The sequence below is a fragment of the Phaenicophaeus curvirostris genome, chromosome 7, assembly GCF_032191515.1.
Source record: "Phaenicophaeus curvirostris isolate KB17595 chromosome 7, BPBGC_Pcur_1.0, whole genome shotgun sequence".
Classification (NCBI taxonomy): Eukaryota; Metazoa; Chordata; class Aves; order Cuculiformes; family Cuculidae; genus Phaenicophaeus; species Phaenicophaeus curvirostris.
In genome coordinates this window covers 346,633-361,044 of record NC_091398.1, presented here as the reverse complement: position 1 = coordinate 361,044, position 14,412 = coordinate 346,633, and the positions used below count along the sequence as shown (strand labels likewise).

At 46.9% G+C, this 14,412-nt stretch overlaps 1 protein-coding gene across 1 annotated transcript in view; it reads left to right on the top strand.

Moving 5' to 3' along the window:
• Positions 1-7,866: 7,866 nt before the first annotated feature.
• Positions 7,867-14,412, top strand: part of ITGAV (integrin subunit alpha V) — a 42,413-nt gene continuing 35,867 nt past the window's right edge. Inside the window, exons 1-2 of the mRNA XM_069860464.1 lie at positions 7,867-8,047; positions 12,158-12,285. Coding sequence (XP_069716565.1) covers positions 7,899-8,047; positions 12,158-12,285 — 277 coding nt within the window. The 5' untranslated portion in view covers positions 7,867-7,898. The remainder of the gene's footprint in view (positions 8,048-12,157; positions 12,286-14,412) is intronic.

Genomic DNA, 14,412 nt, shown 5'->3' with positions numbered 1-14,412 from the left:
GGGAACAAGCAGCTGTGTCTGAGGGAGGGCCCTGCTGAAATGGACTGCTGAGTGTAAGTGTTCAAGGAAATAAAACATTTATTGATAGAGGTTTTTATCCTCTGGCCGTAAACAAACAGTGTTGTTGGATCATTGTTTTTCACTGGCCAGCAACGGGCTACCTGGATATCAGGACATTTAACACAATTCATATTTGAATGTATGATGCGTAATTTTTGAAAGTTGTATATTTTAAATGGGAATAAAAGTAATTTAATCATTATGAAGGATGAAAATGGCTTTCTATATTTGTCTTAGATGCTGCTGTGTTGCATGTAATGCCTGTTTCTGTAACACCAACCTGTTTCACTGATCTCAATAGCTCAACTCTTAGCCACAGTTGTGCTGATGATGTTAATGTGCGTTTACAGTGGAGCCATGACACGGTAACTCACACTCTAGCGGGTATAACAGAGATGGGCCGGCAGAGAGTGCGGGTGCTCTTTTTGGTCTGCAAGGTGCAATTGTGGTGCAGAGATCCTTTTGTGCATCATTGAAATGTCAGGACAGTTGCCTTGCAGAGCATTTAAATCTGTTGAACGTTTAAGTTAGTTAAAGAAAAGCTGCTGTTCCTAGGCAGTGACTACGGACAGATCGCTCGACGTGGCAGGAAACAATAGCTCGCTGTCCCCCTTTGGTCTTCACCCTTTCCACTTCCCCTGGGACTCCTGGCTGGGACGTTCCAGCCTCTTGCGCGGTGGGTCTGTTTGGATCTCTATAACCACGACGGCAGAGTGAGCCCTTTCCAAGCATCTTTGTTAGTAGAACAGTCAGGTGTTCTCTGTCAGGATTGGCAGCAGTGCTACTTGTTCCTTTTGCTTGGAGACTGGCTCGACTTGAACCTGCTAAACACTGTCCTGTGAGTTGGGAGCCAAACTTAGCAGCTTACAGCGAGTTTCAGTCAGTAAGTGCTCCATTAAAAACAAACACCAAGGCTTTCCTGGGGATAGATTAATACTTCGGAAATGATCACAGCGGTGAAGTGGAGCCCACCTGAATGTGACTTAGCACTGAGCTGTTCTGTCCACTCAAGTTTCCCAACACAAACCCCATGTGGAGTGAATGCATCGCTTATGGAAAAGAGATATAATCTGATTCCATTTTCCAGCACACAGGGGAGCCACAGGCAAGAGGAGGACAAGCCCCTGCACTTCTTGGGAGCCCTTGTCAAATGTAGCTTCCAGCTATTTCTCATCTGGATGATTTCCTGTACTAGAAGTAGCCTATGATGGCTTCCTCTTCCAAGTACATTCCCTCTTTCCCTTGAGTCCCAATGTAGTTTTAGCATCATATGGGACCCCCCCTTGTCCCACAGCTCTGCTGCCTCTTGGTTTGAGCATGACTCCTGGCAGCTTGTGTTATGAGATCTCCAGGGAAAAGCACTTGGAGGAAGTGGTGTCTGGTGCCTTCCTCTGCTTCATCTCAGTGCCAAGTAGGGAAAGTGGATATCAAAAAGGAGTTGACGTCTCTCAGCTGTGAAGGACCCAATTCCTTCCTGTATTTCAGTGCTAGACACAGGGGTTTTTTTTTAAGAAAAGTAGAAACTTTCTCTCCCAATGCTCTTGATTCTTCACAATGAGTGGCCCTTAATCAGCAAAAGCTGTAGTGAAGCAATTAGTCTCTGTTCCTGGTTATGTGCCGGATGTGTTTTATGGAGCGAGGTCACATTCAGTGCTTTTACAGTGAGATTTGCAAATTGCTCTTCTCTCTGTCCCTCATGCTGGTGTTAGAGGCTTAGATGTGACCTTGGTGCAGTCTGCTCTTATAGCCTCTTTGTTTCAATAGATGCTCTGTCCTGTTACAGGGAGCAGCTGCTACTTCAGAGCACGTTATTGAAAGGAACAGCAAAAGCACTCAGTTCTTTTGATCATAAAATAGCAGCATTTAATTTGTGTTTAGTGAAAAAGACCTCAGGTGATGTCTTTATTGTACAGTTGTGACAGAAAATTGTTAGTGTTTAATGCATTTGGACAAAATTTGTGCAAGGCTGGCTTGCAAGCAGAGATGTTCCCCAAGTGCACCCAATCAGAGCTAAGAAATGCAATGGACTGAAATTAAGGCAAGAGATAATGGAAAAGAGAGCATCTCAGCTTTGAAGGGAAAAAAAAAAAAGGCAAAAAAACCCCAACTGAAATCTAATTTGCTTTATGAAATGCATATGAAGAAGTACAAGCTTACCTGGAGGGCAGAGAGGGGCAGTGAGTTAGAGAAGGCTCTCCAGGCAGGATATTCTTTGTGCAGTCAGCCGTTAGACAGCCACGGCCTTGGACTTGTGTTAGAGTGGAACTGTCCTGAAACACACAGTGTGGGTGTAGTGCATCTCTTGTAGAAAATCAGTAGGGTGGGAGAAGTAGAAACACAGAGACGCCTTCCATACACAATGCACATGTTCTGTGTGAGAGGAAAGAGCAAAGACAGCCTGTGATGTCCGCATTCCTTCCCCTCTGTTTTCTTTCCCTACTCCAGAGGCAGAACACCAGCTCCCTTTCGCTCTAGATTAGCAAATACTGCCCATGCTCCTCCAGAGAGCCCCGCGGGGACCCTTCCCTCCAGCAGAAATGAGCCCCCATCTCTCCCTTGCCCTGGTCAGCCCCGGGCACCAGGCTGGGTCTGGAGGTAGGTGCGGAAGCTTCCCGGGCTCTCCCCTCTCGGCTGCTGGGTTCCCACACCCCATCCCTTAATGGAACAGCATGGTATTTAACTTTTTGTCTCTCTATTACGTGTCTGTAGGCATGTATGTTATGAAAACATCTTTGAGATTGTGCAGAAAATATCAGATATTGTTTTTTTCCTAATCTGTTTCTCCTCTATTACATTATTTCCTGTTGATCCTTTTCTCGGGAGTAAAAATGCTGTTTTGAAAATGTCTTTTATAGACATGTAAGTCTTTGGGGTGTTACTGAGTGACATCAGAATGTTACATCTGCAGGAGCGCTCTGTGAAGCAAAAAATAAGACACACATGGTTTTATAGTGACTAATTTTGTCAGACTGAAGAATTATGAATCCTTTTGTAACTCCAGCAGAGCAGTTCCTGGATTTGATGCTATAAAATTCTAATGTAAAAAAGTCCCGTGAGTAACGAGCCTTCCGTACAACACAAGGGGAATGGTGGAAAGATGCTGACTAACACTGAGGTGATACATCTATCAGTGCTGAATGAAGGAATCCCAGTTGTTCTGCCCACTTCCTAGTGGTTCATTTTCACCACTGATTACCTTGGTTAATTACTGTAAATTCAGATAACAGGAGAGTAAACTCGGAAACATATAATTTGTTTTTTTACAGTCTGTAATCTGAGCTCAGTTGCTGTTATCTGTTACTCATGCGGAGAACTAAGCAAGCTAGTAATGAGAAACTGCACCTTCCCTGAAAGGGTGTTTGTTTCCTGCTTTAAATTCCCACAAACTCTTTAAGCTTTAGGCTTTCATTCCTCTGCCCGTGACTCTGGCAGGCGTAGCAGCTCCGTACAAGCAATGGAATCCATCGCTCCGTCTCTTCCGCCACAGAAAATACTTTCCTTTTTTCACAGGAGGCTGGGCTTTGACTGGAAGTACAATACCGAGCCTGTGGGTGCCGTTTTTTCTCCTGCTGAGGCTGGGGTACAATGCCTTGTAGGGAGATGCGGCTGTACTCTCAGGCTGTCTGGACAGATTCTGACTGTGCGCTGACTTAGGGCCAGACAGCAGCGACGCCACCGCTTCCGCTTGCCACTGGTGATGAAACTTCATGGGAGAGGAGCTGGTGCTCAGTGCTGAGTCAGAGAAGAACTAGCTGCTATACCTTCCTCAGCCCTAATGAGGGAGAAAGCAGATAAGCATAGATGTTGAAAAAGCAATTATGCTCCTGGAGAGAGGAAACGGCTTGAAAACACATTTCCCTAGGGACGAGTAACCCCTGTCTCTGTGTGAAGTTCAGGTTACTCTGCTGGCTCACCTGCAATCAGCTGCTGACAACAAGCAGCAGCACTGCACAGCCAGTCCGTAGGAACCTAAATTCGTCATGGGGTAAAACAAATCTAAAAGCTTAAAATTGATCTGTCCTCAGATCAATTACACAATTGATTGTGTAATGTTGTCAAGTGATACAATCGAGTAGAGAAAATAAATCCTCCTTTTCCCTGGGCTGCTGACTTACTGATCAAAGGACACATAAATCACTTCTTTCTTCCTTTGGTTTATTGCTCTATTTGCTCAAATTTGGGAAGTTATTAACCCATCTGCAGTTTTGCGTTGATCAGGTCTTTAGTGTAACAGCTGTGAGAGCAGTTAGTAAGTAGCAACAAAAGTTCCTAACGTGGGGGTTTAACCTGTGAAGAGGCAGCCAAGGTAGGAAAATGAGCAGCAAGTATCACATCCAGGCATAGGAACTCTCCTCCTGTTCTTAATACAGTAGGAATGTTTCACTTGACTTCCTTAAGGAATTGTTATTCTCACTTGGTAGCAAAACCAAGTGACTGGAACACAGGATTACCTGGTTCTTTCCTCTGCCTTTACCATGGATTTATTTGCACAAACCACCCAGTTACGCGTGCTGCCATTTGTCGAGCTGTGGTGTATTCTACTGCAGACAGGGAAGCTGTGGGAAAGAATAATGGAAATGTTTGGAGGGTTCTTCCTCTGCAGACCAGGAGGTTGCTGAAAAACTTGCAAGTAAAATACACTTTTCTGAAGCATAAATATGAATAAATATAAAAAGTGCATTTACTGCTCACAGTGGAGGAACAGTGCCACAGCATTGCGCAAGTATCAAGGCGACGCCTGTGTTTCTAGACAGGAAGGAAGAGTTCAGACGTAGAGCATATTTAAAATGGAAAAGTCTTAATGTGCAACCCCTTTTCAATGAAAATTATTGTGAAATCCTTTCTCACTTTCTATCCTTGTTTTCTTTTTCACTTTGTATTGGTGAGTTTTCCAATTGAACTTGTAAAAAGCATTTAAGAGCAGGGATGTAGCAGCAGGCTTGTCAAGAACCCATGGTGTGTGATATATCCAGCTTTTCAAATGTTTCTACCACTCAGCCTCATTTACTTAGTCTGTTGTTTGTCTGTTGGCTTCCAGACTACTTAATTCAGCTTGCATATTAACATCAAACCTGACTGTATTAAGGTATAACAATACAGATGTTTTTAATGCAAAGCAAGTTTCTGTGCTCACTTAGTGAGAAACTGAAATGATCACCCAATATCAGTGCTCACATCTTCCCCTTGCAATCCTTTATGGGCTGCCCATTCTTTCTTGGAAGCCTCAATATTCATGGTATGGGTGAGTGTAGGCGGGTGGGACTTCACTTCAAACAAAAAAAGGGACCGTAAACTTGCGCAAGGGAAAACAGGAAACTGGTACTAACTTGGATATGTGATTCATCAGCTGGTGCTGAAGAAAGCACTTTTTTTTTTTTTTTTTTGTGTAAAGGTCCTTAGGTTCTTAGAAGAAATAATTCCGTAAAAGGAAAAGAGAACAATATTCAGTGGACCCAGGTCAAAATTTTAATATGCTACTTTCTCTGCTTAGAGTTAAGCCAGCTTCAGGAATGCTTAATGATTAGTGAATCCCATCTCTCTTCAGCAGGTCAGCTAGCAGGTATTTTACAAGTGCTCCGCTTCAGACTCTGTTGAATAAATCCTCTACCAGTATTCCTGGTTATTTTCATTATTGTCTGCCACGATGACTGCTCTCCATCGAAAACATTTTCAGTATGTGGCTTCTAATTTTTCTTACTCCAAATCTTGTTAGGTACCTGATGCACCCCATTTTCAGAGCCAAGCCTGCAAAAGTACATGTAACAGATTTCAAAGGAAAGTCATCTTTAGAATCTAAGTCCAGAATGTTACCAGTGGTTCCAACATCCAGTTCAAATGTTTGGAGCTGGAAGTTACACTAGTATTTTATCAAGACACACTAAGTGGTGCAACTACTGCTCTTTAAAGGGGTTGTTTAATTTAAGGTAGCATTTTTGAGTTCTTTTGCAGCTCTTGTGCTAGAATCCATCACTGCTGTTAAAGCAGCCTTGGCATAACCTCTCTACAACACAACGTGGGTTTGGAGGCTTTTTTCTTGTACAGATTTGTGGTATTTCACACACTTATTTTGAAAATCACTTTCTTTCAGAATTCCCTTAACTCTGAGTCTTTCTCTTTGTGAATACATATAGTGTATTTTTAATTTGTATTTAGGGTTTCAAATATCATTATTTGTTCCTTCCCTTTTTATTGTGCTCATGTGAGAAAAGCAAAGCTAAAAGTTTAGAGTTTTAGTGGAAATAGTGTTAAACTGATTACATGGTAACTGTGTTGAGTTTGGTGAATTAGTATTCTGAATTAGTATCAATTAATTCCACTTTATAGGTGTTCCAGCCTGTTTTCTTTTTCCTGAAACATGGCTGTACTGGCTTGGAGCCCCCTGATCCAGTGGGAGGTGTCCCAGGGCAGGGGACAGAACTGGATGGGCATTGAGGTCCTTTCCAACCCAAACCATTCCGTGATTCCATGACACAAGGGCTGGACACTGCTTCCCGGGATGGGCAGTGTGGTGGGAGAAGAGGCGCTGGGATCTCTGTCAGGGAATTTCACAGGCTGAGCTCTGCCAGCCCTCAGCCCGCTGCCCACAACCGCTGCTCTGCCTCACTCTGCGCCTTTAAACTGGCTGAGAGAGCTGGGGGTGTTTAGCCTGGAGAAGAGGAGGCTGAGGGGAGACCTCATTGCTCTCTACAACTACCTGAAAGGAGGTTGTGGAGAGGAGGGTGCTGGCCTCTTCTCCCAGGTGGCAGGGGACAGGATAAGAGGGAATGGCCTCAAGCTCCGCCAGGGGAGGTTTAGGCTGGACATTAGGAAAAAATTCTTCACAGAAAGGGTCATTGGGCACTGGAACAGGCTGCCCAGGGAGGGGGTTGAGTCCCCTTCCCTGGAGGTGTTTAAGGCACGGGGGGACGAGGTGCTGAGGGGCATGGGTTAGTGTTTGATAGGAATGGTTGGACTTGGTGATCCGGTGGGTCTCTTCCAACCTGGTTATTCTATGATTCTATGATTCTATGTCTAAAACTCTTAGGTTGGAAATAGTTGATTTTCCCTTCAGGGACAGGTCCACATGGGCCCTTTCCCTGTGTTAATGCCCCCCCAAGCAGGCTGTCCCCCAGGCTTGGTCAGCAGGACATTACTGAGGCAGCCCCCCAGGACAGCGCTGTCAGATGGTGCTGCACCCGCTTTCCCTCATTTTTTTGAGCATCTCCATAGCCCTGGGCTGCAGCGGGCAGGAGCTGTGTCAAGGCTGGGGCACCTCAGGCAGGGGCAGACCCACAGTCCCTCATCCATGCACCCACCCCCAGCCATGTCACCCCTCAGCCTCCCTCCCCGCCATGTCACCCCTCAGCCTCCCCCCCGCCATGTCACCCCTCAGCTTCCCCCTGCCATGTCACCCCTCAGCTTCCCCCTGCCATGTCACCCCTCAGCTTCCCCCCCGCCATGTCACCCCTCAGCTTCCCCCTGCCATGTCACCCCTCAGCTTCCCCTCTGCCATGTCACCCCTCAGCTTCCCCCTGCCATGTCACCCCTCAGCTTCCCCCTGCCATGTCACCCCTCAGCTTCCCCCCCGCCATGTTGCCCCTCAGCCGACAGGAAGGCAGGCAGGGAGGGCAGGCGAGAAATCAGGGAAGCAGTGACGCTGCAGGGAAGCCATGAGGCTGTGGGAGACAGGCAAGGCAGCGCAGGCAGCCGGGGCAGCCTCCCCGGGGCGGGGGGCGCTGAGGACAGTCCCTCCCGGGGCGGGAGGCGGTGCAGGCAGCGAGGAGCCGCCTCTCCCGGGCCCGGCGGCGGGAGGAGCCGGCCCGGTGCCGCCCCGCCCCGGCGGAGGAAGCGTGTCGGCGATGGCGCGGGGGCTGCGCTGGGCGCTGCTGGCGCTGGTGGCCGCGAGCAGCGCCTTCAACCTGGACGTGCAGCGCCCCGCCGTCTACTCGGGCCCGCACGGCAGCTACTTCGGCTTCGCCGTGGACTTCTTCGCTCCCGACCCCTCCTCGTAAGTGCCCGCCCGCGCCCCCCGGCATCCCGGCCGGCGCCCCCCTCCCGCTCTCCCAATTCCTCATCCCTGCCCGTGTCCCCCTCCTGTGTCTCCCTCTCATGTCCCTATCCCTGTCCCTGCCCCCTTCCTGTGTCCCCATCCCGCATCCCTGCCTGTGTCCCTTTCCCATGTCCCTATCCCTGTCCCTGCCCCCCTCCTATGTCCCCCTCCCATGTCCCTCTCCCTGTCCCTGCCTCCCTCCTGTGTCCCCATCCCGCATCCCTGCCTGTGTCCCCCTCCCACGTCCCTGTCCCCATCCCGCATCCGTGTCCCCCTCCCATGTCCCTATCCCTGTTCCTGTCTCCCTTCCGTGTCCCCCTCCCGCATCCCTGCCCGTGTCCCCCTCCCATGTCCCTATCCCTGTCCCCCTGCCCGTGTCCCCCTCCCGCATCCCTGCCCGTGTCCCCCTCCCATGTCCCTATCCCTGTCCCCCTGCCCGTGTCCCCCTCCCGCATCCCTGTCCCGTTCCCGGTCGCACCCCCCTGCCCGGCAGGGTCCCCGCGGGCGCGGTGCGGGGGCGCCGGGGAAGGTTCCGCTCAGACACGCTCCTGGGCTCGTTCTGCTTTGCTGCTGAGGCTCGGTTGGGCAACGCGTGGGCTCCCAGCAGCGCCGCCGCTGCCCGCGCCCCTCGGGCCGTGTTCCTCAGCCACAGGCTACGTGACAGTCCAGCTTTTGCTGCTTTGCCCCCTGCTTTCCCGTCTTAAGAAGGGGCTACAGAGCTGGACGAGCCGCTGGCTTCCATCGTGCCGAAGGCATTCTCTCTCTCCATTCTTAGCTCGTAAAACTTTATAAACAAATTCTATAGCTATTGAGCAAGTCTTTCTGTAGTAAATCATCTGGCGTGGTTTACGTGTCCCTATTGCCCACAAATATTAACAGCCGTCCTGTCTTAACTTGTGTGTGTTGCCCCATCTTTCCGGGCTATCTTAATCCTGTAAATCTTGGTGCTCAAAGAAGCTATTTGTGTCCTTTCTTTTAATTTTAAGCCAGCGTGTGTGGCTGCAGAGTTACCAGCAGACTGGTAAATGCATGTAGTAAACTTCCTTCCTGATAAGGAATTGTGGGCCCGAGCTCTCGCTGAAATCACTGCTTGGAGACTTTCCATTGTTTTTATAAAAACTATTGACCTCAGAGTGCACGGCTGTAAGAGAGAACTGTTGGCTTTTATTTTTTTAAGCTTAGATTGTGGCTTTCTGACAGCATGGGATTCTCCTTCATGTTTCTAAGGGAATTTTCTCCGTTTTTGGGCGTGACTAGGAGTTAATCTGTATCTGCTGAGCTACACCCTGGCGCTGCTTTATCTTAAATCTAAGCTCACAATTGAAACAAGCTGTGTGGCTCTTAGAGGAGCGAGCTCTGATGGTATTAAGGGTTGAGTTCCTGCCTGGGGAGGCTGATCCTTTGCCTCCCGAAGCAGCCAGCAGTACTGGTATGCTGTGTCCACCAGATATCAGCTTGTGTCTTCCCCATCGTTCCAGAAGGACCAGCACACACTTGGGGTGGACCGGAATGCCTGCAGATTCCCACAGGCTGTTGGAAGGGAAGGAAAGGTGGTGATGAGTGGTGAGCTCAGCAGTGTCTGCTGTTACATGTTGGGTAGTTTACCCAGTGAACTGCTTTGCAGCGATGTTAGCAAAGGTGTTCAGTAGCGTCAGCCTTGCTGTGTGGTTTCCATTGAGTGCTGTGTCGGTCACTCAGCTCCTTTGCCTTTGCTGCTGCTTTGGTGCGTTTTCATTTATCGCTGGTTCTTTACATCAGTCCTAGAGATGTAAGTAAATGTAGCCAAGCTAAAGCTGTTTGGATTGACTGGCCTTACAACAAAGGAGCGTTAATAATTCCTGAACACTCAAGCTGCTGTTTCATGGTCTATTTTAACCTGCTGAGTACCAAAATAAAGCATATTTAGGAGTCCAGTGTGAAAGACCTATTCCTGGAGTCCGTGGTAGTCTAATGTCTGTGTGGTGCCTGACATGGGAATGTCGGTTGTAACAGTGACTGACCATCACTTCAGAAAAAGGTTTCTCACGCGCACTGTGTAGTAAAATAACTGCATTGCTTGTCAGTCTGTCCAGTGTGTGCTGTGGAAACACCTGTGTCGTTTTATTGGCACTGGGGAGTGCTTATTCCCACCAGCACCCCGTGATGTCGGCAGAACTGCTGAGGATGCCGGCACGCTCCCAGCCTGGTGCTCAGAGCTGTGCTGGGGCACCGGGTAGGAGACGCGGAGTATCAAAGCATGACTCGAGTATTCCCGTGGAAATAACAGGTTTCCCTCTATGCCCCCTTCCCCAAAGGTTGTGGACCAGAGGCTTCTTGGTATTTTGGTCATTTGTATATTAGGGAGACCCATGGCAGAATCGGCTCGTTTGGTCCATGATGATAAAAATGCAAGTTTGGGGTTTTTTTCTCCTCTGGGACAAGAGGCGACTAAACCTTTGTGGAGTCCCATCATGACTCTGTTATTGGTAATCTTGTTAGTAAACTTCATCGCAAAGATTATCTTAAGAAAGGCTTAAAATAAACCATTCCCATTCTAATAATACGTATTTTTTTAATGAGTATTTGATTTTGGGCACTTCTCAAATGCTGAGTGATACAGGAGAGAAGTGGGAGGCAAGCTACCACCTGTCTAATAGATGGCAATTACAATAATTAACCTGTTTCTTTACTTGCCATTATGATGTTTATTTTTAAGCACTTATGCCCAGAGAGAACATTTTAAGTTGATTGAAGCATTTCAAATGCTTGTTTTTGGAATCTAGAGAGTCTGAATGGCAGCTAACAAATGCATTGCCAGCCAGCCTAGGTTTTCTGTAAGGGTCCATAACAGGAGATTTTTTAAGGCTATACAAGTTCAAACAAGTTGAAAACTAGTAGCCTGTGTGGGTCTTTATGAACTGAGCTTTGAGGAGGTGCTACACGTGTCTACCTGGTGTTTATATATTAAGAAATACAAACCTAGCTGTGTGCTGACTGTGAAGAGCAGGACAAGTTTGATAAGTCTCGATCTGCCTGCCTGTAGATGTCCTCTCCAACCAGTTTTGCAGCTTGTTCAGCTAACACAGTTTCAAAACCAAATCACCTTGGTGCCTGATTTGGGGTGATAAGACTTGCCTTTACGAGCTATGTTCTCTCTTAAACAGTGTAAGTGGACACAGCAGAGAAGATGCTGATGAAAGGAGGCATTTAGTTTTATGTCTTTGTGCATCAAATCAACTTCCCCAGGAGAGTGCTGATGAGTCAGTGTGTCTCAGAGGTGTCAGAGTTTCTGGAAGATCTTAATAACCCTGTTGGAAGATGCTAAAAGCCTTGCCTGGTCTGGCTTTTTGCTCAAGTTATTTCTTACTTTGCAACTTCTGAACTTTACTACGTGCAGAGGCACAATGTTGTAGCAGCTGCTGCTCAGAGTGCACTTGACGTGTTCACACAAGCAGAGACATGTAAAAGGACAACTGACCCTAATACAGAAACGATTACTGGGTAAGGACACCAGTGCACAGACTCGTGGGTTTGGGTACTGGGAGGCTCTTTGTAAAAGAGCATTTGCCAGTGCTGGGCTGACTCACCGCTTAGTACCCTCTGAGGGCAGAAGCACCGCTGCTTTGTTTATGTATTGTTTCCATTTTTGTCTGAGTTCCTTGAATTACTCTTACATACAAAATTAACCAGAACTGATGCCAGCTGATGACCTTCTTAATTTACAGAAGTGCGTGACTTCCCATTCCGCTGCATACTTACTTATTTTAGAAAGGAAACAAATGAATAGTAAAGGTGTTTATCTCATTTAAAATGCCATTTTAAGTAGGATAGGATAATTTTCTCTTACCTTCTTTTGTCTCTTCTTTTTGATAAACGGTTTTGGGGGTTTTCTGCCTGCTTTTGCTTGCAGAGAAGAAGGACCCAAGGCTTAAAACGTAATAGGAATTTCTCTGAAACTCAAAATAGCTCTAGTCAGATGTACATATGAATGGGCAAGGCCTCTATGTTATTAACTCTTCCAATGTCATGAAGTATCAATGTCTGTGCTTTAGATTTTTGAAACCTTTGTTTTACTACTTCTTCCTGCAGGACATTTCTCCTGGTGGGAGCTCCGAAAGCAAACACTACCCAGCACAACATCGTAGAAGGAGGCCAGGTGCTCAAATGTAACTGGAATTCCAACAGAAATTGCCAGCCGATTATATTTGACTCCACAGGTAATGTGCAGTTCACTGAGGGGGCAGGTGGGGTATCTCTGCTCCAATCTCAGCCTGAGAGTGCAGAAGGATTTCTGATCCATATGGGGTTTTGTGATGGTCGATGTGGATGCTGCTGTTTCAGGACTGGCAGCCAGTCAAGGCTTGGTTGTGGTTTGTTTTTTCCTTTCTTCTCTTGGAGAATTCTGTTGTCCTTGGTGTGTGCTGAAAGCCTGAGCGAGCATACATTAGCCTTCTGTTTTTTTAACCTATTTGCACCTCTCCACTGTACTTCCCAGCAATCCTCAAATGTTTATCAGCCTAATTCCCAATAAAACTCACAGGTTCTATTGCTTATTAAGAACATGGCAGACAAGGAAAGGTACTTTTCCAGTAGCGGCAAAGTTGATGTATGCAGAAGTATTCAGAAGTTTAATCTGGAATTGGGAGTATGAACTTAAAGCTGTGGAAAAAAATACCTTTTGTTATTTTTCCCCTCGGATGTGGCTTCATTGTACTTGGGCCATTTGTGAGGCAGCACTCGAGGTGCCTCAGGCCAGAGGCAATTTCTGCCCATTCTGAAGTGTTCTAAAGCCAAGCGACAGCAATGCTGACGTGAAGGATTTCATATGCTCTGCTACACACAGTGATTTCCACAAGCTGTGGCAGGTCATGTGAGAACACACTGCATGTGCTCTTCTGCCTGAGCCCTTCTGTGTTGAATCCTGTTTTCCACAGTGTGTTTCAGGCCAGTGGAAAAACCTTTCCGTGTCATGGGAGTGGATTAGCAAGACCCACATGGCAGGGCAGAGGAAACACCTGTGACTTTAAGGTCTTGTTGGTTATAATTCACTCTTGCCTCTGCTAGTATTTTGACTTGGCAGTTTGCATCCATGTAAGGCAACAACAACTGGATTTAAATTTGTGATTTTATATACTTTGGGCTTATCGTTTATGAGAAAACAGCTGTGGATTTTTTGTTGGTTTTAAGGCAAGGATTCAGATGTCCCTAATAATCACCACTAATGTAACTACCAAAAAACTTCTGGTAGAGTGAGATGAGCCACCTGGATAGGTACTAGATGCGTCTTCCAATGGGAACTGCAATGCATTTATCTGTTTCTACTACGAACACTTGCAATAGGCTTTTCCATGTGCCAATTAAAGTAAATGGATACAGAGACCATGCTGTGTTGTGAGGTATCTGTGCATAAGGTATTTGCTGCTGGGCAAAGAAACAGGATTTTACTTGTAATTTGTCTTTAAGGGGCATGTTAATTGCTTGAAATCTAACAGTGAAAATAGCAGGTCATAATGGCCTAAGAGGATTTCTTTCAGGCACATTTTAACTCATTCCAGCTTTGTGGCAACGGATGGGAAATAATGCATTTGTCAATTATTCTCTGGGTGAAAGGGGGCATTGTATGTCAGAGCAATAATATAATAAATACACTGAGACAAAGTAAAAAGTCTTTTTCTTTGTGAATAATACAATGGCTGGTGCCCTACGTTGTTGTGACAATGTGTTACGTCAAAACAGTGTAAACCCCAACTCCTGCCTGCCCTTGCCTCCTTGAGTGTTAATGATGAGTTAGGGAAGACCTGGGATTCCCTTGGCAGGAAATAGGAAGCATATTTGGCCTCTGATGTGTGGCGCTAACACAAAGGTGCTTTTTGTAGATGACTAAATGCAGTCTCTGCGAAAATGCAGGTGCATCCATCGTTACTTCAATAGTTGTACAGTAGGATTTGTAACTCCAGAGGCGTTGCTTAGCCCTGCAACACAAGGCAGACTTTTATCGTCCCCCCTGCAAGATTATTTAGCTGTTTTGTTAATTAAAGCGCAACACCGATTCTCTGTAATTAATTAATGGGGTTTTTAGCAGTTCTTTTCTAATTCTTTACAGCTAATGAGAACCCGACCTATGAAAATAAGGAGGGTGCTTGTGCTTGTGGCTTGTTTCTGTTTACCAAACTCCCTGGATTTGCAAAATTACCATTATTAGAAGGCTTGTCCTTGTTTCTCCTCCTGCTTCTCCATGCCAGAGCGCACAGCAGGCAGATCCTGGGCCCGGCCAGGCCATATGTCTGGCATGCGGTGCTGAGCGCGAGGAAGAGGCCGTGGTTCTCTGCCGTGAATGTAACCAG